The sequence below is a fragment of the Podarcis raffonei genome, chromosome 3 (assembly GCF_027172205.1).
Source record: "Podarcis raffonei isolate rPodRaf1 chromosome 3, rPodRaf1.pri, whole genome shotgun sequence".
NCBI lineage: Eukaryota > Metazoa > Chordata > Lepidosauria > Squamata > Lacertidae > Podarcis > Podarcis raffonei.
This window is the reverse complement of record NC_070604.1, coordinates 107,494,503-107,520,713: the sequence shown is the minus strand read 5'-3', so window position 1 is coordinate 107,520,713 and position 26,211 is coordinate 107,494,503. Positions and strand designations below refer to the sequence as shown.

General features: G+C 46.4%; 1 protein-coding gene across 1 annotated transcript in view; it reads left to right on the top strand.

Moving 5' to 3' along the window:
• The first annotated feature begins 1,679 nt into the window (after positions 1-1,679).
• Positions 1,680-26,211, top strand: part of MRPS5 (mitochondrial ribosomal protein S5) — a 47,827-nt gene continuing 23,295 nt past the window's right edge. Inside the window, exons 1-5 of the mRNA XM_053383493.1 lie at positions 1,680-1,890; positions 9,893-10,030; positions 14,415-14,540; positions 15,556-15,789; positions 18,555-18,589. Coding sequence (XP_053239468.1) covers positions 1,821-1,890; positions 9,893-10,030; positions 14,415-14,540; positions 15,556-15,789; positions 18,555-18,589 — 603 coding nt within the window. The 5' untranslated portion in view covers positions 1,680-1,820. The remainder of the gene's footprint in view (positions 1,891-9,892; positions 10,031-14,414; positions 14,541-15,555; positions 15,790-18,554; positions 18,590-26,211) is intronic.

The window sequence follows — 26,211 nt, the reverse complement described above, 5'->3', positions numbered from 1 at the left end:
TAAGGTGCCTTGTTGAGGCAAATGTAAGATATATGGCTACTTGTTTGCCATTTATAGATAGAAGGAAATATAGCTCTTTGTCTCCCATAAAAGGTAATAGGAAATGGGTGTATCTTTTATGATTGGTTCTAGCAAACAGCCAATAGGAATTTCAACAAGGCTGATTGGACAGAGGCAGCCAAAGGAGGAGCAAGGGGGCTGGGCTGAGGAAATATAAGTGCTGGCCATCAGGGCTGGAGTGGGCAGAGCTTTGGTAACCATATACCACTGTGTCTCTCATTTATTTGTCTGACAAATAAATTATTATTTTAATTTCTCTATTGCTGCGTTGAATATTTCATTCCAGCTAAGCGTTAACCACAAGCAGGGTGCTACACTCATACAGTGGTACCTTGGGTTACATACGCTTCAGGTTACATACGCTTCAGGTTACAGACTCCGCTAACCCAGAAATAGTACCTTGGGTTAAGAAATTTGCTTCAAGGTGAGAACAGAAATAGTGCTCCTGCGGCGTGGCAGCAGCAGGAGGTCCCATTAACTAAAGTGGTGCTTCAGGTTAAGAACAGTTTCAGGTTAAGAACAGACCTCCGGAACAAATTAAGTACTTAACCTGAGGTACCACTGTAATGCCTGGATTTAGTAAAAGTTGGAATTGATCAAGCTTTGATTAAACTTTGCCAAACACGGAAACCCACTGGATCGGCCATTAGCAGGGAACAAAGGTATGGGTGAGTGGGGCCCTTCCTTGCTGGGTGCTAGTGGGCAGAAGCAAAGGCCAGCATTTACGGCAGGGGTCACAACCTTTTCCAGCTGTCCACCGTCTCTCAGACCATGTGGTGGGCCGGACTATACAGGTATTTGGGGGGGGGGGAAAGAACGAATTCCTATGCCCCATAAATAACCCAGAGAGGCATTTTAAATAAAAGGACACATTCTACTCATGTAAAAACATGCTGATTCCTGGACCGTCCGCGGGCCGGATTTAGAAGGCGATTGCTCCGGACCTGGCCCCCGGGTCTCAGGTTGCCTACCCCTGGTTTAAGGTTTCAACTTTGAATGACAGGCTGGGGGGAATCCTTGGAGTCAGTTAGCAGGGAGTAGGAGGAGCAGAACTCCAGGTGAGCTGCGGAAGACAGGTTGTAACTGACACACAGGATAGTTTTTTGCAGTCCTTGATTTGTTTTTATATGATTTTATGAGCTGTGTTACTGGGTTTATGTTGTATTTTTGTTTTAATTAATGCTGTTCACTGTTTTTTTGTTCAAAACACAAAGAGTTTTAAAAATAAGTATGGGGTTTATGAATGTTTTAATTAAATAAAAAGCCAGAGAAACAGTCCAGGCTCCCTTGCACCCCTTTTGATCCTGCTTTCAAAACACTCCAATTGAAAAAGAGCCTCTTAACGACACTGTTCCATCTACCTCTTTGGCATTTTCCACGTTACCTTGCGCGGGCAGCCCCGCACATGGGAGATTCCAGGAGCGGCTTTCCGAACTACCCCCGGAAGTGTACTGAAAACCACAAGCGGCTTGTTGACCCCCTTTGGGCTGTCTTTACCTAACGCGCGGAGAGGAGTCTTCGGGTCCTAACGGGAAGGCCCCCTCCACCGGGAAGCAGGGGCTGTCCTCAGTACTGCCTACAGCGCACTCTGAAAATATGGGCAGGCGAGTCGAGGTTCGCCCCCTCCCTCATACCTCCCTGACCGCCGTGCTGAGCGCCGCGAAACGGAGCCTGTGATGGGCGCCGCGTCCTGGAGATTTTAAGATCTCGGGCAAACGCGCGGGCACCAAGTACGGTGGCCGAGGAGGATCTCCGCCAAGATGGCGGCCGCCATAGCTGTGGTAGCTCAAAGAGCCTGCAGCGCCGGAGCCCTCAGAGCCGCGTGGAGAGGTGAAGCCCCTTTTTTTACTTATTCTTGCTTCTTCGGCGGGGTCGGGATGCTATTGGCCTCCGGCTGCTCTCGCCCTTCGAGGCGGCGGCTTGTGTCCCTCGTACGTTCCCCTCGCCTGACTCTGCCCAGATCCTGCCGCCTCCCATCGCCGCCGCCTTGGGCTTTCTGGTCCTCGGTGTAGCGCAGCTGCCAGGCAGCGAAACCCCAGACTGGCCCCCGTCACGAGGGTTCTTCACTCGCAAGCGACCGTGCAGATAGGATCGCACGTGTACCTGGGAGTAAAACCCCATTGAGTACAACGGGGCTGACCGTTGAGAGAATATGCCATATATTTATCAGTTGTTTTTAATGGTGGGTTCCCCCTCCCCCTGTTTTAGTAGCGGTTCTTATTTTTATCTGTAAACCGCCTCCAGCCCCTGCTGGGGTGGGGGGATGTGGTGTTGCTTAGTCGTGTCCGACTCTTCGTGACCCCATGGACCAGAGGACACCAGGAACGAAGGGCATAAATGAAGGAGCCATTTGGCGCCTAGATTATATACAGTGGTACCTCGGGTTACATGAGCTTCAGGTTACATATGCTTCAGGTTACAGACTCCGCTAACCCAGAAATATTACCTCGGGTTAAGAACTTTGCTCCAGGATGAGAACAGAAATCGTGCTCTGGCGGCACGGCGGCAGCAGGAGGCCCCATTAGCTAAAGTGGTGCTTCAGGTTAAGAACAGTTTCAGGTTAAGAACGGACCTCCGGAACAAATTAAGTACTTAACCTGAGGTACCACTGTATCTGAGTTTCTAACACTCTGCTCTGTTGAACATAGCCCCCCCCTGCCCACCCGTAAACGTACGTAGTTTTTCTCTGCAGGAGGCTGACACATTATACCAATGCTCCATCTAGTTCAGTAGATGTGGGGCCCTTCAGGTGTTTAAGACTTATAACTTCCACCATTCCTGAGCAACAACCACACTGACTTGCAGCCAAACAACCCCTGGAGGTCATCACATAGGTAACCAATTGGCTATGCTGGCTGGCAGTGGATTTTCATAGTTTTAAACCTAGGTCTTTTCCAGCCTTCCTTGGAGATGCCAGGGACGTTTAAACTGGAATGTTTTGCATGCAAAGCATGTGTTCCCTTCCTGTCTCCTGTTCAGATCTCCCCCAGCTGTGAACTTAAAGCTGTGACCCACAGCTGCTGTTGAGCTGAAACTCCCAATAGCCCCAGCAATCTTATATATGCTGACTTGGGAGTAAACGGCTCTTACGTGACTGCCTTCTGGGTAGACGTTTACACCGTTAAATCATTTGAGAGTCTTTCTCCAGTTCCGTTAATGCACACTACCAATATTCACAAGCTATGCTATCTCTGCTTTAAATGTCGCCACACCCATTCTAGCTATTTTTGGAGAATGATACACCCCAACCTGCCTGCTTCCAGATCTATAAAATTGCCGCTTTTCAAGAAATGAACTTTGAAACTGGCAAGGTTTTCCTAGTCCATACGCTACATGGAAAAGTTCTGTTCTATAGCCGTGTCTCTCTTTTTTAAGGTTGCAATCCTAACCCCACTCAGAGTAACCTCTGCTGAACTCAGTAGGATTTACTTCTGAGTTTACATTATGAAGACTGAACGGTTGTGAACAAGTGACAGAAAAAAGAACCTTGTTGCATTTGAATCAGACCTAGTGTGGGATCTGATATTGCCTAGCTGCCACTGTAACATGAACTGGAATAAAAACTATTTGAATGCATCTGTTCACAGGAGACATAAATAGTGTAGGATTTAGAACCCTTTCCACATAGTCATTGATTAATTAAAGAAAAACTTGATGCAAGTACATTTAATACTGCATTTTTGCCATTCAACAGCTGCTGCAAAAGTGGGAGAGGAGCTCAGAAGCACTTAAAGTAGCCAATGAAATCTGTGCTAGAAAGCCACTTGAGTAAATGGTAGAAGTGAAGGACTATTCTTAAGTCTGAAGGTGATGCTGGAATATGGGTTTGCCCTAAGGCACCTGCTTGCCTATTCCTTCAGTGGGAGAACCTCCGTTGCTTTTATGAGCAACATTTGCTTAAAATTGTAGGCTTATATTTATATATAAAAATATTAGTACACTGCCCACTCCCTTAAAATATTGATGCGGTTTGCAACAGTGACCCTGCTCCTTCACATACCCTTCTTAAGAGTTAGAAGAAATTACAGTTGGAGAGGCCTGGACCTTTTCTTTACTTAGGGTAAGAGTGGGCAACCGTGGAGCCCTAAAGCACTGCATGCAACATTAAAGGCCTCAGGTGGAGAGCAGGCCTGGCAGTGGGAAGGACCTGGGACTAATCTCCACTCCAGCACTGCATTACCCTGAATTCACTCCAATGCACAGCCTTCCTCCCCTACTCCTTCCTGCTCCACCTCAGTGTGTGGAAGCTTCCACCACATTGAGATGCCACCACAGCTCTCCTTCCCTGTCACCTCATTTAGTGGTTCCCAGACTTATTTTCCACAGACCACTTGAAAACTGCTAAGGATCTTGGCAGACCCCTTAATTGTTTTTCTGCCTGTTGCAGCAACTGTATTTTTAGTGCTTCTTTTGTATATATTCTGTGGAATTCAAGCTGTAATACAAGGGTCTGGAAACCAAGCCTTATGAGGAATGGTTGAGGGAGTTGTGTATGTTTAGCCTGGAAAAGAGGAGACTGAGAGGAAATATGATAGCCATCTTCACATGTCTCAAGGGCTGTCACATGGAAGATGGAGCAAGCTTGTTTCCTCCTGCTCTGGAGGGTAGGAGTCAGATCAATGGCTTACAAGAAAGGAGGTTCAGACTAAACACCAGGAAGTACTTTCTGGCAGTAAAAACTGTTTGACAGTGGAACAGTCTCCCTCAGGACGTGATAGACTCTCCTTCCTTGGAGGTTTTAAGCAGAGGCTGGATGGCTATCTGTCATGGATGCTTTAGCATTGCAGGAGGTTGGACTAGATGACCCTTGGGGTCCATTCCAACTCATACAGTTCTATAATTCTATGACATAATATATGATGCAATAAAGATACAATTAAAAACCAATCTGAATGTTTAATGTGATGGGTATGCCATCTCCTGACTTTGACCACAAATCCACAGATCACCAGAATGAAGCTTACAGTTTGGGAACCTCTGGACTGGTCAGTAAGCACAGGGGACAGCTGAAGAATGTACAGATCAGCTATTTCCAGTGCCAATTGGCTGGGCCAGAGTCCTTTATAATAATAAATAATAATAATAAAATTTTATTTATACCCTGCTCTTCCTGGTTCAAAAACCAGGCTCAGGGCGGCTAACAACAAATTTTAAACACTTTAAAACACTTAATTATAAAAGCAGCATAAAATGCAGTATAAAAACATGAATTCGTGAAAACAGTAAAATTCAAAAATCAGTTAGATAATCCCCAGGGCTAGCTGGCTGAAATGAGCCAGCGAGGAGGCCAGGGGAGAATTTGCTGTTAGGTCTCAGAGCAGGTGATCTTCATAAAAGGGGAGGGGGAAGGAAGAGAAGGGAAATAAAAGATCAGGCTGAATTCAAATTAAAGGCCAGGCGGACTAGTTCTCTCTTACATGCCCGATGGAAGAAGGTTAAATCCTGAAGGGCCCTAGTCTCATGCGACAGAGCATTCCACCAGATTGGAGCCATCACTGAAAAGGCCCTGGCCCTGGCGCTGGTGGAGGATAGTCTGACTTCCTTAGGGCTCGGGAGCGCTAAACTATGGTTATTCATGGACCTTAAGGTCCTCTGCAGGGCATACCAGGAGAGGCGGTCCCATAGATACGAGGGCCATATGAGTCCCATGGGTTGTCCATATGCCACTTGGGGAGATCTGTTATTGAGAGCCTGAGGCACCCCTGAGCTAGGATTCTCTGAAATAAAAGGCACCCATTAATTTGAGGCGTTGCCATATTTTGAAGTAAAAGGCATTTGAGCAATTGTGTCCCTGAAAGGAGGTGAAACATGCACTATGCAGGGTTGTGATTAACCGGGTTGTACATTCCCTTGGGGCTTCTTGTTCAGTGTAATTCTGTTTGTAATGCGATTTAGCATTTTGCCTTTTGGGATTCTGTTCAGATAAAAGATACAGAAAACTTGAGGTGAAGGAGTTTGTTGCCCGCTAGAAGATTAAAATTAATAGGACTGGATGTTTCTAGAGCTGCAATCTTGCAGCTTAATCAGGTTTCTTTGTACAGTACATTAACTTTCCCAGAACATTGCAGCTGTTTCAGCCCAGGTGTTTCCTGTTCACAGTCCAGGTGAAAGGGAGCAATTTATAGACAGGCAGGAGCTGCGGGAGTTCCTCCACCTTCCTGTGCGGTTATTCATCAGGCATAACTATTTCTGTTGCTCCCATATTAGTTCTGCATGTTGGGCGACTCACTATAAACCAGTAGTTCCCAGTTGTGTTTCAGAGAATCCCAAAGCTCATTGAGATTCCAGGATTCTTCCAGTGAGAAGATCACTTTCTTCAATGCCAGCTTTGCCAATCCATTCAGTCTTCCTGCTTTAATGTGAAGCCACAAAGAGCAGTCCTCTTCTTTGAAATTTAATCCAAAAATGGGTCTTTGAAACTTGCTGTGAATCTTACCCTCATTTCCCCCACCCGAAACCCAGTTATGCCCTGTCCTGGTGTTCTAGCTAACTAACTTTAATGCAAGTCTATTTTTAAATATCAGCATTTCTGTATTGCAGGAAGTTGGACCACATGACCCTGAGGGTCCCTTCCAACTCTACGATTCTGTGATTCTTGTAACTTATTGAAGGGTTTTGTTAACATGGATCTTGACATTTGAACTTGTTCTGTGAAGTGTTTTGATTAGAGTTGCTATTTTCATTTACTAGTTGCTCTTTTCAGAAAGGTGAAACTCAAAGTGACTTACAGAAACAAACAGTAAATAAAAACATGAAACCAAGAGTAAAAACAATCTGAAATGCTCACCAATGAGATATATATATATAAAAGAGCAGATCCAGCTCAACCCTATTCCACTAAGTCAAAAAATTGTGGAGCAATGACCTGAATGAATAAGAATGTGTTGTTGTTTTTTTGCCTGGCACCTAAACACGGATAGTGATGGCACCAGGTTTAACGCCCTAGGGAGAGCACTCAACAAGTAGGGAGCCACTACCAAGAAGGCCCTTTCTTGTGTTGCCACCCTCAAGTTGTTCTAAGAATAGAGTTCATAGGGTTATTGTATTACACACAAGCCTCATGGGTTAATTTATTTTTGCTTGCTATTTGTTTTTTAATTAATGATTTAAGTATAATGGTGGGAAAGCGGGGGGGGGGGGACTAAGAGGGAAGAGGAGAATGGAAAAAACCTGAAACAATAAGCTGATATTAAGATACAATAACCACTCATACATCCATCTTAATTTAAACATATACATTAATAAAAATCATCCAATTATCTAGATAGGTATCCACATAAAATCGATGTTGATAAAAAAATGGCCTCAAGTGTAGCAAGGACTGTGAGGCCCTCAGAACATTGTGTAACAGGCAGTAAGTGTTTATCCAATTATTATTATTATTATTAATAATAATAATAATAATAATAATTAGAAATTGTATACTGCCCTTCATCTGTAGATCTCAGGGTGGTTCACAACAAAAAAATACAATATAAGAAAACAAAAGACATGATAAAAACAAGGCGAAACAAACAAAAGCTAATAACGCCCCCTTCCCCCACCTCATGGTGGCCATAAGGGCTTGCAAAATCTGCTTTTGCTGTCCTTCTGCTAATCGCCCGTGAGTGCGATCCTGATAAGGATCTGGCCCATGAAGCCAAAGAGGTTCTCCACTCCTGGTCTCAAGGTTGCCTAACTACGGGTGGGACACGGGTGGCGCTATGGGTAAAAGCCTCAGCGCCTAGGACTTGCCAATCACATGGTCGGCGGTTCGAAGCCCCGCAGCGGGGTGCGCTCCCGTTGCTCGGTCCCAGCGCCTGCCAACCAAGCAGTTCGAAAGCACCCTCGGGTGCAAGTAGATAAATAGGGACCGCTTACTACCGGAAAGGTAAACGGCGTTCTGTGTGCTGCGCTGGCTCGCCAGAGCAGCTTCGTCACGCTGGCCACGTGACCCGGAAGTGTCTGCGGACAGCGCTGGCTCCCGGCCTCTAGAGTGGGATGAGCGCACAACCCTAGAGTCTGTCAAGACTGGCCCGTACGGGCAGGGGTACCTTTACCTTTACCTTAACTATTAATAGCATGGACTTCTTAGTGGAAACCTATACAAAACAGAGGCTATGGGGATCCGAAAACACTGTTGGTTAAGAGGCAAGTGCTTGATTAACAAAAAGTCTTTACGGTAATTGGTTGACAACCCTAGTTAAGACTAATGATGATGTTTACTGTGGTGCCTGGTGATGTAGCACTGAAATCAGTGACCTGCCGGTGTTTATAACTCTTGTGTTTATTATCCAGTAGCTCCTTTTCCTTCTAATCGGCTTTCTGTGCATTTTCCCATCCTCATCCAGCTAAAATCAATTTCTTTATTGGGCATCTGTTGTAAACTGTTGTCTTTGCCTCATTTCTCCGATTCTGCTATCAGACTTCTCATTGGAATTGGCTCCCTCTCCCTCCATCATGATAATTCTGTTGAAATTGTTTTCACCAAACGCTGTTCGCCTTCCGTCATGTCTTAATAAGGGTTAAGCACCAGGCAGTTGGGTTTCAGTGCCCATTGAGAGCTGGCTGTTAGGCCAGGTGAGCCAGAAACTCAGGCGTAAACCGCAAACAAGGATCATGGGAAGTTGCACCATCAAGGGCAAGCAGCGGGCATTCATTCATTTATGATGTTTGTATACCACATTTTCCTCCAAGGAGCTCAAGATACATGGTTCTCCCCTCTCCCTCCCCATTTTATTCTTACAACAACCCTGTGTGAGGTAGCATAGACTGAGATACAGTGACTGGTGCAAGCTCACCCATTGAGCACTGTGCTTGAGTGCAGATTCAAGCCCTCATCTTCCAGGTCCTAAGCCAGCACTCTAACCCAAACTTGGGTCCCCAGCTGGACTACAACTCCCATCATCCCTGACCACTGGTCCTGCTAGCTAGGGATGATGGGGGTTGTAGTCCAATAACAGCGGGGGACCCAAGGAAAGTGTTTGGATTGACATAGGCTCCAGAAACACCAGGCTGTGCTAAATGCCTTATGGCAAAGGTTTCCAACCTTTTTGAGTGCATGGCTCCCTTGAGCAACTACATTCTTTTTATGGGACCCCTGTGGGGCTCAGGAGCCCAGCTATGTCACCCCTTACCTGCAGAGCTGGCAGCCCCTCACCCTTTTTCGAACACCCTCTCTTGTGGAGTGTTCTCTCAGCCTGTTCTCCCTACTCTTTGGGATTCCTCCAGGCAGCCACTGCTGCCACCCCTAGTCTCTGAGCTGCCTGCCCGCAACCCCCGGCCAGCCCCAAGAGTCCCAGAGGCACAATTCACCTGTGGAGCTTATAGCCAAGGCTGCTGCAATAAACAGTTGTGCAACCCTTTAGGAGGCAGAGATGCGAGAGGGCATCGGAGGAGGGATGGAAGGAAAGAGGGACAGAGGCCAGTGTTGCTCAAGGCACCCCTGACCATCATTCAAGGCACCCTGGGTACCTTATGGGGATGATTTGACACTGGGGATGCAGCATAAATCAATCAGTTAGATTAATAGATCTAAAGCCTATTAAGATTTCTGTTAATAAATCTAAAAATAGTGTCCCCAATGAATTAGGCAGTCGGGGTTTCAAAAACCATTCATCATTTGCATCATAATGCAAAAACGGCAAGTGGCAGGATTGTCTTAGAAGAGACATTCCCCCTTTCCTAAGAAGGCATGTGCATGCATTTGTCCAAAAAACCAAGCATAATGTGCTTCCTTTTCTTTTTCAGAAGTATTATCTTATTTACATTAATTTAATTTATCAGCTAACATTTCTTTAACTGAGTGACAGCCCTGTTGGTTAGGCTAACCTCTCTTTGCTTCTCTCCCCAGGCTGCGCCTTGATTCCAGGGTCTGGAGTCAATTGTCAGTATGCTACCTTGGCATGTGCTTTCCAGACGCATTGCTACATTTCCGGCCTCCGCGATGTGACAGTGCAGCCGTGCAGGCGCAGCAGCTTCTTCAATAAATGTAAGTCTTGTAAACAACAGGTGCTGCAGCTTATAACCAGAAACAACATTTGCGTAGCTTTTCTCCCCTCTCAGGCCACCGTCCTGTATCCATTTAACCTGTCCATTGAAGCCCTTGAAACTGAGCCTACGTAACTGGGTACCAAATTGATTTCAGTAGGAGGGAGTTGAACACATACTTAGGCTGCACATGTCCTGATATGCTCGCTCGGGACTTCATGTCCTCCACAGAAACCATGAGACTGTCTTAGTGCATCAGGGGCCTAGCGTGTGGCCAGAGATGAAATTGCTCAGATTCACGCAGAATTGGATGCCAGAGTGAGTCTTGAGGAAGCATCCAAAACACCATCTGGTCAGGTTATTGTGGATCAGTTTGATTTGTGGCAGTCTGAGAATGTGGAGGTGCTAGCAGCAAGAATATTATTGGCACAAAAATGGAAGCAAGAAGAATTACCGATGAAAGAAGAATGGCAGATGAAATTGATGGACTATGCAGAATTAGATAAATTAACAGGAAGTATTTGAAACCTATGAGACCAGAGATTCTTAGAAGACTGGAGTAAATATATGAACGATTTGAAAAGTAACTGTAATGAACAGATTATGCTAGTAGGACTGCAAGACGTTTTGTAAGGAGGACTATCTGAAATATTGCAAGAAAGACTATGAGGAGAATTATTAGTTAATGATAATTAAGAGTAATAGAGAAATTAAGAAATGCAGAATAAGTGATAAAGAACAAAAAATCATCAGAGGTGTTGACGGAAGTCTAAAATATTGTATAAGATACGAAGTTATGTTATATGATTGTTGGAAATGATATGTTAAAAAAACCAATAAAAATGTATAAAAAAATTAAAAAAGAGAATGTGGAGGTGCTATAAGCCCCTAAGAAGACTTGTGTGGGCCCACAAGGGCTGAGCAACTATCACCCAGTCACCAATATCCCCCTTTTAGGCAAGGTGTTGAAGTGGATAGTGGTGATCCAACTGCAGGCACGTTTAGATAATTTACCTGGGCCCTTTTCAGTCTTGCTTCATGCCTGGATAGGGGACCAAAGCTGCCTCAGTTGCGCTTGTTAAAGCCCTTAGGAGACGGACGGAGAAGTGGTTTTCTTCGACCTTTTGTCAGCTTTTGATACCATCAAGAAAAGTACTGTTGGATCAGGCCAAAAGCCCAGCTAGTCCAGCATCCTGTTCTCACAGTGGCCAACCCAGAGGATTATGGGAAGTCCAGAAGCAGGACCTGTGCCACAACACCCTTTTTATTTATTTATTCCCAGCAACTGGTATTCAGAGAATGCTTCCGCCAACAGTGGTGAGAGAACATAGTCATTAATATATATAAATGCAGTAAGTTGATCCCAACTCTTTATTTATTTGCTTATTCTTGATATTCAGCGTGGTTCGCACTTCAAGACAAGGGTTGGGAATCATTGGCCCTCCAGATGTTGCTGAACTACACAGTGGTGTAGCATTGGGGAGGCAGAGGGGCAGTGTCCCTAAGAGCAAAATTCTGGATGCCCATGCCCCCTGTCTCCTGGGCTTCCCAAGCCAGAAGGATGAGAAAGGCACGCAGCCACTGTCACCAGCAGCCATGTGCCTTGCAGGTTCCGCACACCCCATCCTCTGGCCGGCGCCTCCACCCCAGCTGCCCAGTCCACTAAGGGGGCACAACACTTTCCCCGCTCCGGGCATCAGCAGCCCACGCTACACCACTGGAACTTCAGCTCCCATCATCCCCGGCAAGCATAGCCAATAGCCAGGGGTGATAGGGGTTCTCCTGCAGCAACCTATAGTGGGGCAAAGTTTCCCCACACCTGGTTTAAGATAACATTTATTACACCCAGTACACAAGTGTGAAGGGAAGAGGAAAAGAAGTGCATGGAGGCACCTTTGCATGTGATTGAACTTGGAGAGGAGGAGCAAAATAACAGATGGTCCCAGCTGAGCTGGCAGAGAAGAAGAAGAAAATTTTATTTATATTCTGCCCTCCCCAGCCGAAGCTGGGCTCAGAGCGGCTAACAACAATAAAAGTACAGTGGTACCTCAGGTTAAGTACTTAATTCGTTCCGGAGGTCTGTTCTTAACCTGAAGCACCACTTTAGCTAATGGGGCCTCCCGCTGCTGCCGTGCCACCGCAGCGCGATTTCTGTTCTCATCCTCATGCAAAGTTCTTAAGCTGAAGCACTATTTCTGGGTTAGCGGAGTCTGTAACCTGAAGCGTATGTAACCTGAAGCGTATGTAACCTGAGGTACCACTGTAACACAGCATTCTAAAATCAATTCATTCTAAAATTAATTCAGAATCAAATTAATGGCAACCATTGGGCTAGAATTCTATGAGAATTACCAAAGGAGGGAGTCAGACTGTGCCTTGGCCAAAGGCCTGGTGGAACAGCTCTGTCTTGCAGGCCATGCGGAAAGATGTCAAGTCCCACAGGGCCCTAGTCTCTTGTGACAGCGTTCCACCAGATCGGGGCCACGACCGAAAAATCCCTGGCTCTGGTTGAGGCCAGCCTAACCAAGGCCATGCTTTGGATCGATTGGATAAGCCCTCCTGGATCTGACCAAAGCCTTATCTGGAAGCAGCATCCTGTTTTCGGAGTGGCCAACCAGATGCCTATGGGAAGCCCTCAGGCAGGACTTGAGTGCCACAGCTCTCTCCCCCTATAATGCCCCAGCGGCTGTCATTCAGAGCATGCTGCCTCAGATCTTGGGAGGTAGCATCCAGCCTGGAGGTACTATCCAGCCATCACAACGTGTTATCAGTCTCCTGTCACAATTTTGCTTTGTGATATTTAACCGTAAGGAGCCGAATGCCTCGTGCATGCTTTGCTTTCCATGACGAACATTTGAAGGCCCTCTTCTGTGTCCCTGTGGCTAGTTAAGAGCTCAAGAACTGGGAATTTGGGGGAAATCACACGAAGTGATCAATGTCCTTTGACGCCGGCTGGGCACTGTCACGGTATGAGGTGTTGCAGGAGACTGGAAGGAGCACTTAGCGGCATTGTCACCGCAAGCTGTGAATTGATTCCTTTCTGTTTCCATTCCTTTCTGCCTTGACTGTGGAAGATGGAGAGGCAGCAGGGTTGGGGAGGGAGCAAGGCTGCTCCCTTTTAAGAAGTGATGGTTCATGTGGCTGATGGGAGGGGAGGAAAATAAGTTAGATACAGGATGCCAGGGGAGGTGAGAGGAAAATAAGAGTCCCTCTCTGGGTTGGGGTCTGAGAAGAAACTGTTACTGAAAAGGAAGCTGAGCAAAGAATAGATGAAGGAAATCGGTGAACCGATTTGCAAGTAATTTTTGACACAGGCTACCCTCAGTGCGGGACGCGGGTGGTGCTGTGGGTTAAACCACAGAGCCTAGGACTTGCCGATCAGAAGGTCGGCGGTTTGAATCCCCGCAACGGGGTGAGCTCCCATTGCTCGGTCCCTGCTCCTGCCAACCTAGCAGTTTGAAAGCACCTCAAAGTGCAAGTAGATAAATAGGTACCGCTCCAGCGGGAAGGTAAACACCGTTTCCGTGCGCTGCTCTGATTCGCCAGAAGCGGCTTAGTCATGCTGGCCACATGACCCGGAAGCTGTATGCCGGCTTCCTCGGCCAATAAAGTGAGATGAGCGCCGCAACCCCAGAGTCGGTCACGACTGGACCTAATGGTCAGGGGTCCCTTTACCTTTACCCTCACTGCAGTCATTCTCGGTCTGTATACGTCTCTGCAATCACATGGAGAAAGACCTGTCTGGACCTGGCCTGAGCTTTCTGGACCTGCCCCCTCATTATAGTAATCTTAACCTTGAGGAGGGGGGACAGAGGGCAAAGCCAGTTAAGAGGTAAATTCAGCAGAGCATCTGCTCTGCATTCAGAAGCTCCTCTGCATCTCCAGGTGGGGCTGTGAATGCCCTGCTTCTGCTATCCTGGAGAGACACTTCCGGTCAGGGTAGACAGCATTGAGCTATATGGACCAATGGTCTCCGTATGAGGCAGGTTCCTATGTTCCCATGAGCGGGTATTGAAGTTGGTAGCCACTCGTCTGCTCAACTGCAGCCCATCTTCATAGCCGTGTTTCCAGACACACACTCATGATTTGGTAGGCATTCATATTCAGCAAGCCATGATGATGATGATGATGATTCAAGATTGTTGTGAAGAAGATGTGAGCTTTATCCATCCAGAGCATTAATAGGTCAGGCTACAGACCCAAAATGCCTGTGACCTCGTTTTTGATCCCTGCAAACGGTCTCTCGTGACACTTCGACACTTTCTCAAGGCACAGTTAGCTTGGCATACCTTAGATTAAATGACACCTGAGCATGTTTTCCCCACCCTACCCTTCAATTGCTGCTGTTAAGAATTTGGATGAGTTGTGTGCAATATCTGTTTCAGTGACGGCTGATCAGCTCTGGAAAGGCGTTTTGGCAGAGAGCGGTGCCAGTGGAAGGAAAGGAAGAGGGAAGAGGACCAAGAAGAAGCTGAAGAAGGATCTCAATAGAGGCCAGATCATTGGCGAAGGTAAATCCACAACATAAGCAAGAGGCCAGAAACCTCTTCATTCATATTGGGTCCCTCTAAGAGTGAACTCCAGCTCCACTCCCATCAGCACTCAACACCAAACCAGGGCTGCTGAAATGCGAAAGGGAGGTATCTGCATGCTTGGGGGGACCCCAAAGTTTGCAGAAGTAATACATATAAATAATTTGAAACCCTATTGAGGGCACACACACACACACACACAAAACCAACCAGCTCCAGGAGGACTTAGCCACAGAATGCTAAGTCTAGGAGGTGTGTAAACAAGAAAGTAAAAAATACTCTCTGTGCGAATATCTGATTATGCGGTGTGCACAGGGTACTACAGTGGTACCTTGGTTTACAAGCACTTTGGGTTACAGACTCCGCTAACCCGGAAGTAGTACCTTGGGTTAAGAACTTTACCTCAGGATGAGAACAGAAATCGCACAGCGGCGGTGGGAGGCCCCATTAGCTAACGTGGTAACTCAGGTTAAGAACGGTTTCAGGTTAAGAGCAGACCTCCGGAATGAATTAAGTTTGTAACCAGAGGTACCACTGTAATTCCGCATGTTTGTATAAGTGATTTTTTTTCACATAGCGAATGTTTGTAAAGCGAGACCTGTGCGTACTGTATTTTTATTTGTTTTGAAATACATCCGGTCCCCCAGTCCCAAAATGGGACATCCCCACCCCCAAGTTGGCTAAATAAATGTTGTTTATTGCTTTTGGTTCACTGAGCTCATCCTCTTCTGTGTTCTATTTCAGTGCACACTGCTTTGTCAGCTGAAGCAGGTCATATATCCACAAACAGAGAAATAAAATGTATTTATTATCAATATACTTAGTGCACGCTGTTTTCCTTAATTGTAGTTTAGCTCCCCACCCCATTCATCCTAAAAAGCAGTTGAATCTTAACACCGAACGATGCTTGTTGTACAGCTACAGCTCATTTCATGGTTACAGCTGTGATCTGGGAAGTACCCTAAGTCGTTCTTGTGCTCTCCGTCTGCCTTAGGACGCTCAGGTTTCCTCTGGCCTGGACTCAACGCTCCGATACTGAAACAAGGAGCGGTCCAGACCATTGATCAGCGGGATAAAGAGGAGCAGGAGAAGGTGCAAGCAGAAAAGCTCCGTCTGCGGGAAGAGTTTGACAAGAAAAGAAAGATAAAAGTGAAGAGGGAGAGAGGATGGACTGGAAGATCTTGGGGAGGTATCAGTCTAGGACCCCCGGATCCAAGTCCTACTGGAGGTAAGATAACTAGGTGCATTCTAGTTGTTTTATTTGTGCATTTCATAAAACTTATTCCGTGCATGTCTGTGTAGCTCAGTGGTAGAACATCTGCTTTACTTAAGGCACTATTGGGGTTGCTAATAACTCCCTTAAGAAAAGGTTTCTATAAGCTACAGTTTGATCAGGGGTGGGGAACCTCGGGTTCAGGAGGTGATGTATGGCCCTCCAGGCATCTCTGACCAGCCCTCAAGACTCTCTTCTGTTAAATAAATCACGATACAGTGTAATGTGTCATGTGTTGTTGTTCGTCCGAGGTTGCATTTACCTAATTTTAAGGCCTTCTAAGGAACAGGTGGTTGTTATTATGTCCCAATATGTAAAATCACAGAATTCAAAGAGGGGGTACTTTCTTTTTCGCATGACTATCAATTGTCATCTGAACTTATGAGTACAGTGGTACCTCAGGTTACATACACTTCAGGTTACATACGCTTCAGGTTACAGACTCCACTAATCCAGAAATAGTACCTCAGGTTAAGAACTTTGCTTCAGGATGAGAACAGAAATCGTGCTCTGGCAGTGCGGCGGCAGCAGGAGGCTCCATTAGCTAAAGTGGTGCTTCAGGTTAAGAACAGTTTCAGGTTAAGAACGGACCTCTGGAACAAATGAAGTATTTAACCTGAGGTACCACTGTATCTTAAAAAAAATATGTGGGCAACCTGCCTGACTGCTTAACGCAGTTTGCAATGGACAATTGAAAAATATACAGATGAAACAACACCAAGAAAATATAATAACAGGAACCTAGGAAGCTGCCTTATACTTGGCCCATCTAGCTCCATACTGAATACACTAACCGGCAGCAGCTTTCCAGGGTTTCAGGCAGGAGCTATCCCCAGTCCTGCCTGGAGATGCCAAGGTTTGAACCCGAGACCTTGTGCATGCAAGCTCTTCCACGGAGCCGTGTTCCTTCCTTCGTCAGCCTAAAGAGCCATAGAAGGCTGTACAGTGACTCAGGTAGTTGATCTGTTTAACGCAGAAGTACTTCTCTGGCTGGCGGTGATTTTCTAGGGCCCCCGGCAGACAATTTATCTTCTTGAGCTGGAGGTGCCGGGGATGGAACTCAGGGGCGACTACATGCAAATCATGCACTCTTCTGCTGAGCTATGGTGCTTTGGGTTCAGAGAGGTTTCTGGCGTTTGAGAGCGATGTGTCTGATGTGACATGCCGCTTGCCATGCTCTGCCTGCCTGCCAGTGGGAGTTGGCAGCCTTGCAGAATGCTGTCCTCATTTCCAGCACATCCACTGCAGCCCCATCACTTTCCTGGAGCAAGTCCCTAACACCTGCAGTGGGCAGAACTGGGTGGGAATGGGTGCTGTGTGGCCAGCATTTAGAAGCCCGGTCTGTGCAAAGTACTTTGGCTCAGCGCTGTTCCCTTAACTCTTCAGAGATGTTGCAGTGATTGCATCCGACTGATTACAGGCTCCCCACCCCTGGCAGCCTTTTCAATTGAAATGCAGAGCAAGATGGCTGTTAACTCTGAGACATGACTTGATTTGAAGTGCCTGGGGTGGTCGTGCATCTCCCCCCCCCCAAAAAAAACCCCCCACAACTTCCCTCTGTCGCTGTGCGAGCAACATGTGTTGGATAAGACCTGAGCCTGTTTATTTGTTTGATTTGAATCCTTGCAAACCGTTTGATAGTTGGTCACTCAGCGTGCTCAGTTCTAAAACAATACCCTGCTGTGGTGTCGGCACGGTACATGTGAGCCGTTTATAGCCTGGCTGCTCCTGTTAGACCTTAAAACACTCCGCGATCTACGCCTGACTGCTCAGCCAGCTTATGGTATCCCTTTGGCCGATAGCGTGTGCAAGGAGGCAGCTCTAAATTTAACCCAAAATGTCATTGTATGCAATCTGTTCGCTTCCTAACATGGCATGCTAGTTTTAACACTTTGCAGAGCTTTTAGCAGTGGGAAATCAGCAGGAGAAGCACAGTAACATTGGGACTCACCACGTTCATAAAACTGCCTTCCTTGTCTCTCCCGTTCTCCTTCCCTTTGCCACAAATGCAAACGCACTAGCGGAGTTGAAATTTGGGCCCCATCTGCTCTATACCTTTTTAAGCACCATTATGCCACTTCAGAGGGACACGGGTGGCACTGTGAGTTAAATCACAGAGCCTAGGATTTGCCGATCAGAAGGTCGGCGGTTCGAATCCCCGCAACGGGGTGAGCTCCCGTTGCTCGGTCCCTGCTCCTGCCAACCTAGCAGTTCGAAAGCACGTCAAGTGCAAGTAGATAAATAGGTACTGCTCCGGCGGGAAGGTAAACGGCGTTTCCGTGCGCTGCTCTGGTTCGCCAGAAGCGGCTTAGTCCTGCTGGCCACATGAGCCCGAAGCTGTACGCCGGCTCCCTCGGCCAATAAAGCGAGATGAGCACCGCAACCCCAGAGTTGGTCATGACTGGACCTAATGGTCAGAGGTCCCTTTACCTTTACCTATGCCACTTCAACAGTCATGGCTTCCCCCCAAAGATTCCTGGGAACTGTAGATTGTTATAGGTGCTGAGAGTTGATAGGAGACCCCTGGTTCCTTCACAGAGCTATACTTCCCGTAGTGGTTTAATAATCAATCCCTCTTCCCTGGGAACTCTGCATGGCCTGATCATGCTTGAATCAGACCTAGGCGAGGGAACATCTTTATACAGCTATATTATATGGAGATGATGCATTTATGTGTATGTGAGCTGTACATCTCTGACTCGCATTTTCTTTACCGACAGAAACATACGAAGATTTCGACTCCAGAGTGATTGAGGTAAGCGCTGCAAAACATCTGCAGGGATTCGCACCTTAAACACAAAATGCTTCTGGTCTTACCGTCCTTTGACTATAACTCACTAATAATGGGAGCTGGGGAATTCTGAAGTAGCGTTATTACAGCTGTGGAGAAAAGTGTGCTATTCCTTTGGCTCTGCCACAGTGCCCAGTTCAAAGGACTCTTGGGTAGAGTTCAAAGGCCGCAAAGCTGCAAAGTCAACCATTAGGTTAGCCACTAGAATTATAGAATTGTAGGGTTGGAAGGGACCCAATAATCATCTGGTCCAAGCTTGAGAGAAAAAGAGGGTTTTCTGCAAATGTTTTTTCTAATTTGCGTTCTTTTACCCCGGTAACGAAGCCATGAACAAAACAACTTTTGACTCTCTGCTCTTGGAAAAGCAATAAGTAGCTTGGAATCCATCCCACCTTTCCTTTGCCTTGTTGCATAGGTGTATTAGCTAGGGATTTCTTCCACCTGGTGCATTCATGTCATCCAGGGACGAGGAATTCAGACCCAATAACCAAATACACCTCTGCAGGCCTCTCTGCCTGTCTCTGTGGACTCTCTTCAAACCACATCTCTTTGCCAGCCATGCCCCTCTCTTACGCCCATCACTGACCCACCTTCACACCCGCCTTTGAAAAATTGTGTGATTGTTTATATATAGACTTTTTACAAACTATGCATTCGGAGGGTTTTAGTTTCACTTCCCTTGCCTGGTGTGTCGTATGTCCCTGACGGACCCGCCTTTCACTTTCAGAAATGCCGGTGTAATGCTTTTTTTAAACTTCCAATGAGTGCCCACTTGCCCCTGTTCGAATGCCAAAATTTGCTTTTGTGTGGCATCTCATCATTCTTTTGCCCAGAGCCAGGATTTGATTTGCATGTGTAATCTATAGGGATTTGCAGTTAGTCACAGCTCCTGTATGATGTAAGGGTAAAGGGACCCCTGACCATTAGGTCCAGTTGTGGCCGACTCTGGGGTTGCGGCGCTCATCTCGCTTTATTGGCCGAGGGAGCCGGCGTACAGCTTCTGGGTCATGTGGCCAGCATGACTCAGCCGCTTTTGGCGAACCAGAGCAGCGCACGGAAATGCCATTTACCTTCCCGCCAGAGTGGTACCTATTTATCTACTTGCACTTTGACGTGCTTTGGAACTGCTAGGTTGGCAGGAGCAGGGACCGAGCAACGGGAGCTCACCCCGTCGCGGGGATTCGAACCGCTGACCTTCTGATCGGGAAGTCCTAGGTTCTGTGGTTTAACCCACAGCGCCACCTGTGTCCCCCTGTATGAGGTACTTGTTAGCAAACGTGTACATCATAGGTGTACTCCTAAAAAAGTACACTGTGTGAGGGTGTTCCTATTGCCACTAGCTCATAGCTTAGTATTAGTGAAGATACTCATAGGCTGCATTTCAGATTTCGTAAAACATTTTGCAGCCTTTCTGAACCTGCTTTCTTTTCTGTCACCTCTTCAGAATGTGTGTTGCGATTTCTCTTTCGAGAGCAGCTTGAAATTGTATCCCATACACAATTAACTTTTGTATTGAGGTCAGCAGATTGTTGAACCCAGGGTTAGAGCGTTTTCAATAGCGTGCCAGTTTTCGCTTATCGTTACTGGGAGGAAAGCCGAGGTGCTCGCCGAAGGCACCTAGCAACAACTCGGATCACAATTCCACGTGGGCTGAAATTTGAATTTCAAAGCAGCATGAGTATCCTCCGGCAGCGTTTCAATTATTTCTGGGGTGGGCAGATGGAGGAATTGCAATAAGTGAAATGCAGGGTGCTAAAGGAAGCCTGGCACCTTAATTGCACTTTCAGTTCTGTAACTACAACGTAATGTGCTGCACTTGGTTCTTGTTAGAGCTGGTGGAGTGAGTAGAACTGATTGCCACCAGTAGGCTGGCATGGGGTGGAGACTCACATAAGAAGAGCTTACTGGATCAGGCCAGGGGCCTGTCTAGCTCAGCATCCTGTTCTCTTAGTGGCCAACCTGTAGGAAGCATGAAGGCAGGACCAGAGTGCAACAGCACTTACCCCTCCTGCAGTTTTCAGCAGCTGGTAAAGGTAAAGGGACCTCTGACCATTAGGTCCAGTTGTGGCCAACTCTGGGGTTGCAGCGCTCATCTCGCTTTATTGGCCGAGGGAGCCAGCGTACAGCTTCCAGGTCATGTGGCCAGCATGACTAAGCCACTTCTGGAGAACCAGAGCAGCGCACGAAAACACCGTTTACCTTCCCGCCAGAGCGGTACCTATTTATTTACTTAACTAAATGAAACTTAACTAAAGAAACATTGCCACATAAAAATCAGCTGCTAAAAAATACAAGGAAAATCCATAGTAAAGGACTAAATCCAAACATCCACGAAAGATCAGGAAGCAAAATAATTAAAAATGAAAATGAGATTAAAAGTATAAATTTCACCTTTTTTAAAAAAACAACCTGATTCACAGTGAAGCAAAAGAAAATCAACTCAGTCTTCCCCACCACCATCAATCAATCAATCAATCATCCCATTATCGTGTGGCTATCAGGAATGTAGAATGAGACAACAGTTAATGTTGCCTTTTCCTGTGTGTGAACTTCCTGTCCGGGGTACAATTCAACACATCCTTAACCTTCTTTCTTGCAATGTGTTGACTTTAATGTTACACAGGTGTAACATTACTGAGGCTCAATGTGTGGGTTGGTATTGCAACTAGGTTTTACTCACCGTAGACCTGTTGGCAAGTACAGTCTCAAAAAGTAACATTTCTAAAACCCTCAGTACTGTCTGTCTCACAAAAGTGTGTTGTCAGTCACACTAAGCAATTTTTCTTTTTTTTCTGTGTAAAAACGTTTTAACTTGCATGTTTCCTTAGGGACAACTCGAAACATCAGTTCTGAAAAGACTGTGGGTGAAACGACCCACAGAAAAATGCAGGAATATATATATATACAGTAACGCAAACAACGAATTCAGGCGTCAATCAAAAAGGAATTGAGGAATAAGCATTAAATTCCCATCTTTGGGGGGTTAGTTGAGGGTGTATCTCAGAAGAACAAATCCATTCACAAAAATTAATCCTGTTACTAATTTCTGGTGAAATCTGAATTAATTTATCTGCCCACTTATCCCTTCCTGACCAGGCAAATAGGTGAAACAAACTGGAAGTTGTGGACTCCCCTTCCTCAGAGGTTTTTTAAGCAGAGGTTGGATGGGCATCTCTCATGGGTGCTTTAACTGAGATTCCTGCATTGCAGGGGGTTGAGCTGGATGACCTTGCAACTTCCAACTCTGCGATTCTATGAAACCGCTGTGACGTTAACATGTGAGAGTGCTGGAGGTGAAATAGTTAAACAGGTTACCCAATCAGAACCCAGGGGGTGGAGTCAGAGGGACTATAAAACCAGCTCTGGCAGGGGTGAAGGGGGGAGGTCGTTGGGAGGTTGGTTGGAGTGGGAGTGAATTGGGATAGAGTCTGTGGGTAAGTTGAGTTAGTGTAGCGAAATAAGCTGAGTCAGGAACAGTTAGGGGCTAGGAAGACAAGTAAATATCTGAGAGGTGGTTTAGTGAGTGAGAGCAGGTAGCGGAAGTTATAGGTCTAGATAGGCACTCCGTGATTGTAATTGTCCGATACTGTTTATGAAACCACACGCTTGTTAAACTGCAATAAATAAACAGAAGTTTATGTTCCAATTTAACCCTGACTGGACTCAGAATTGTACCAGGTAGGGCCTGGGTGGTGGCAGCGAGAAATAAAGTGGTGGCACAGGGATCAATAGATGGCAAGATGTCCAGGGACCCTGTGTGATCGCCACAACCGCTGAAATTGGCATGCCTCCTTCAGCCTAAGGGTGGGAGCAGCTTATAAAGAAACTTATTTTGACGTGGAGGGAGCTTTAGCGGAAAGATGAGAGGAAGCCGGGGAGGGAGTTCATGTTCAGTCCTTAATCCCTCAGGCAACTAAGCAAGCTGCTACATTTTCCTCCCCAGAGGTTTTAGAATAGCAAGTCGCTTTAAAAAAAGAGGGGCTGTGTTGTGCAAGATGCTCAGGGCCACAGATCTTTTATTGCAGATCTGCTTTAACTTAGTCGTTATGAGAGCTTAGTCGTTTGAGACCTAATTGCCTCTGATGGGCAGTGAAACCTCCCCCCCTTTTTTTGTTTTATATACCTGTAGAGAATCATATTTTTATTGCAACTGTAAAGCTGGGTTTTATTTTCCACCCTAAAAAAAATAATACAAGACATCTCGGGCTGAGATGCTTCAGTTTTAAGATTACTGCGTGCTTCTCTCCAAGTAATAAAGAAGGGTGAGTAATGGAAAGTGACAGGTTCCCAAATACAAAGGGAGTGAGCAGCAGGCGTACGGTAATACAGGGATCTAGTCAACTGTATGTGCCATTCTTTTTATGTTTTAATCGCACAAAGAAATCCAGTGCTGTATCTAGAGAGGTGTCAGATCCATTGCCGCCAGCAGATGATAAATAAGTATCTGAGCATCCATTTCTGATTAGAGAGGAGCAGCACAGGAAGTTTAGCAAGTTTAGGCAATCGGTCCATCTAAATCAGTATTGTCTACACTGCCTGGCAGGGATAGAGCATCTGCTTTGCATGCAGAAGATCCCAGGAATGTCCAGGGTGAGGAATTAACTCTTTATTGTCAAAAGCCAGGTCCCATCACCTCCTGGCAAATAGAAGGGGAAGAAATGGAGGCAGTGAGAGATTTTACTTTCTTGGGCTCCATGATCACTGCAGATGGTGACAGCAGCCACGAAATTAAAAGACGCCTGCTCCTTGGGAGAAAGGCGATGGCAAACCTAGACAGCATCTTAAAAAGCAGAGATATCACCTTACCAACAAAGGTCCGTATAGTAAAAGCTATGGTTTTCCCAGTAGTGATGTATGGAAGTGAGAGCTGGACCATAAAGAAGGCTGATCGCCAAAGAATTGATGCTTTTGAATTATGGTGCTGGAGGAGACTCTTGAGAGTCCCATGGACTGCAAGAAGATCAAACCTCTCCATTCTTAAGGCAATCAGCCCTGAGTGCTCACTGGAAGGGCAGATCCTGAAGCTGAGACTCCAATACTTTGGCCACCTCATGAGAAGAGAAGACTCCCTGGAAAAGACCCTGATGTTGGGAAAGATGGAGGGCACAAGGAGAAGGGGACGACAGAGGATGAGATGGTTGGACAGTGTTCTTGAAGCTACCAGCATGAGTTTGACCAAACTGCGTGAGGCAGTGGAAGACGGAAGTGCCTGGCGTGCTCTGGTCCATGGGGTCACGAAGAGTCGGACATGACTAAATGACTAAACATTGTCAAAAGTGCAGTTACAAGTTAGGAAAAGGCATGTCCATCAGTCCTACGACGTCTCTCAGCTACTCCTAGGTGTGCACCTGATGAGGCAGTTGCCGCAACAGAGAAGTTTGGTTGCTGAACTCGCCAGTGTCAAAGTTCAACAGTGTCAAAGCAATGATTCTTCAACATCAACTTCGTTGAACAGGTCATGTTGTGCAGGTGCCTGATTATCGTCTTCCAAAGCAACTACAGTGGTACCTCGGGTTACATACGCTTCAGGTTACAGACTCCGCTAAACCCAGAAATAATACCTTGGGTTAAGAAGTTTGCTTCAGGATGAGAACAGAAATCGTGCTCCGGCGGTGTGGCAGCAGCGGGAGGCCCCATTAGTTAAAGTGGTGCTTCAGGTTAAGAACAGTTTCAGGTTAAGAATGGACTTCCGGAATGAATTAAGTATGTAACCAGAGGTACCACTGTACTCTATTCCGAACTTAAAAATGGAAAGCAAAATACTGGTGGTAACAGAAGAGATTTAAATATTAAACTAATCTTTAAAAAATATAGTATCAACACCGACAACTGGGAAACACTGGCCTGTGAGGGTTCCAGTTGGAGAACAGTCTTTACCAAAGGTGCCATGGACTTTGAAGAGGCAGGAACTTGGGGCGAAAAGGAGAAACGAGCTAAGAGGAAGACACGTTTGGCAAACCCTCACCGTCATCTATGTCCGCCGGAAAATCTATGTCTCCACTGTGGAAGGACGTGTGGATCCAGAATTGGCCTCCACAGTCACTTACGGACTCCCTGTTGAAACCGTGTTTATGAAAGACAGTCTTACTCGGCTACGAGTGATCGCCAAAGGAGAAGAAGAAGGTCCTGGGAGGCAGTAGAACAGGAGGGGTGGCAGCGGCGGCAGCAGGAGGTGCAGAAGCCCTTGATTCCACACCAGCCTAACCTCTCCCTCCTCCTGCACCTACTCTCCAGTCCTGCAGCTTCTCCTGCCTCTGCCTCTCGTCTCCTGGCTGTTACAGGCTCCCCCAGATCACAGATCCCTTCTCCCATGTCAGTCTCCAACCCTGTTTCTCCCAGTGCCCACTCCTTTCCAGGCACTGCTCCTCAGCGTCCAGCCATTCCCTGACAGCAGGGCTAGGAGAGACCCTGGTCTGAAATTCTGCAGAGTTGCTGCCAATCAGTTTAGACAGTACTGACCTAGGTTGACCACTGTATAAGGCAGTTCCCTATGAATCGTAGGGTGAAGAGGAGGACGGCCCCTTTGTGGAGCTACAGGGCACATTGGTGAGGAGCCATGGCAGTTAAACAGCTCTGAAACTAGTCAGTGCACATATTATTTTCATCATGATTGTTTATTTCGTTTATGAATCGCTTCCTGTGAAGCACCTCAAAGCGATTTCACGGTGCAATAAAATCCTATAGAAAGCCATTTCTTATATAAAAAAAAAACATTGCCACAGTTAAAGCCATTGCATATATGAAAACAGTTTCAAATCCAATGCAGGTAGAGAGTGAGATTTTTAAGATCTCCACTTAAGACGCTTGTTGGAAAAAGAAGGACTTCAGGGGGCCTCTCTGATGTGTAAACGGGAAGGAGGGCTTAAGAATAGGTGCTGTCACGCTAAAGACCCAATTCCTACATCATAAAGGAAGGATGAGGCGGTATCTGCAGGAGGTCCTCTCTGCAGAGCACAGCTGTTGGTTGGGAATATAATAAGTGAGACAATTTTTTTGGTATTTTTGTCCCAAGCTATAGCAGCGTCATTAGCCTAGTTTGGTAGCTAAACGACACATGTGGACATGTTCTCAGCAGAAGTTTGGAGGATGATATGGAGCAACATGCACACATTTCTTTCAAGCAAGCATCCTGTCCTTGGAAGATGGATGTGATCAGGAAACCTTGTGGCAAATTATGCAAGCCTCTTGTTCTGTTTAGACTCCTTCCCAGTTGCGAAGTGGCAGTTCCAGTGCACCTACGAGACTTCTTCCTCCACCCTCACGGGCAGCTCGGCTTCAAGATTTAAGTTTAAAATTTCACAACAAGCAGACTAGATTATATTAAGTTAATAAAGAGAGCTATAATGCACCGCACTGTCTTGCCACCCTACCCCAATGGCAATTTCGTTAGATTTAAATAGGTGCGGCAGGGCTTTTAAGAACGGCAGGGGGCATGTGATTTTCCTCGGGTTCCTACGCTATTGGCAGGCAAAGCATTATGTTTCAAATGCCTTGGGAGTGAGACATTCGCCATAGGCTGCAGCGGGTAATTAAGAATCCTCTACAGTAACCCAAACTCCTGCAGTAAATGTGTGCTCTGTGCTCTA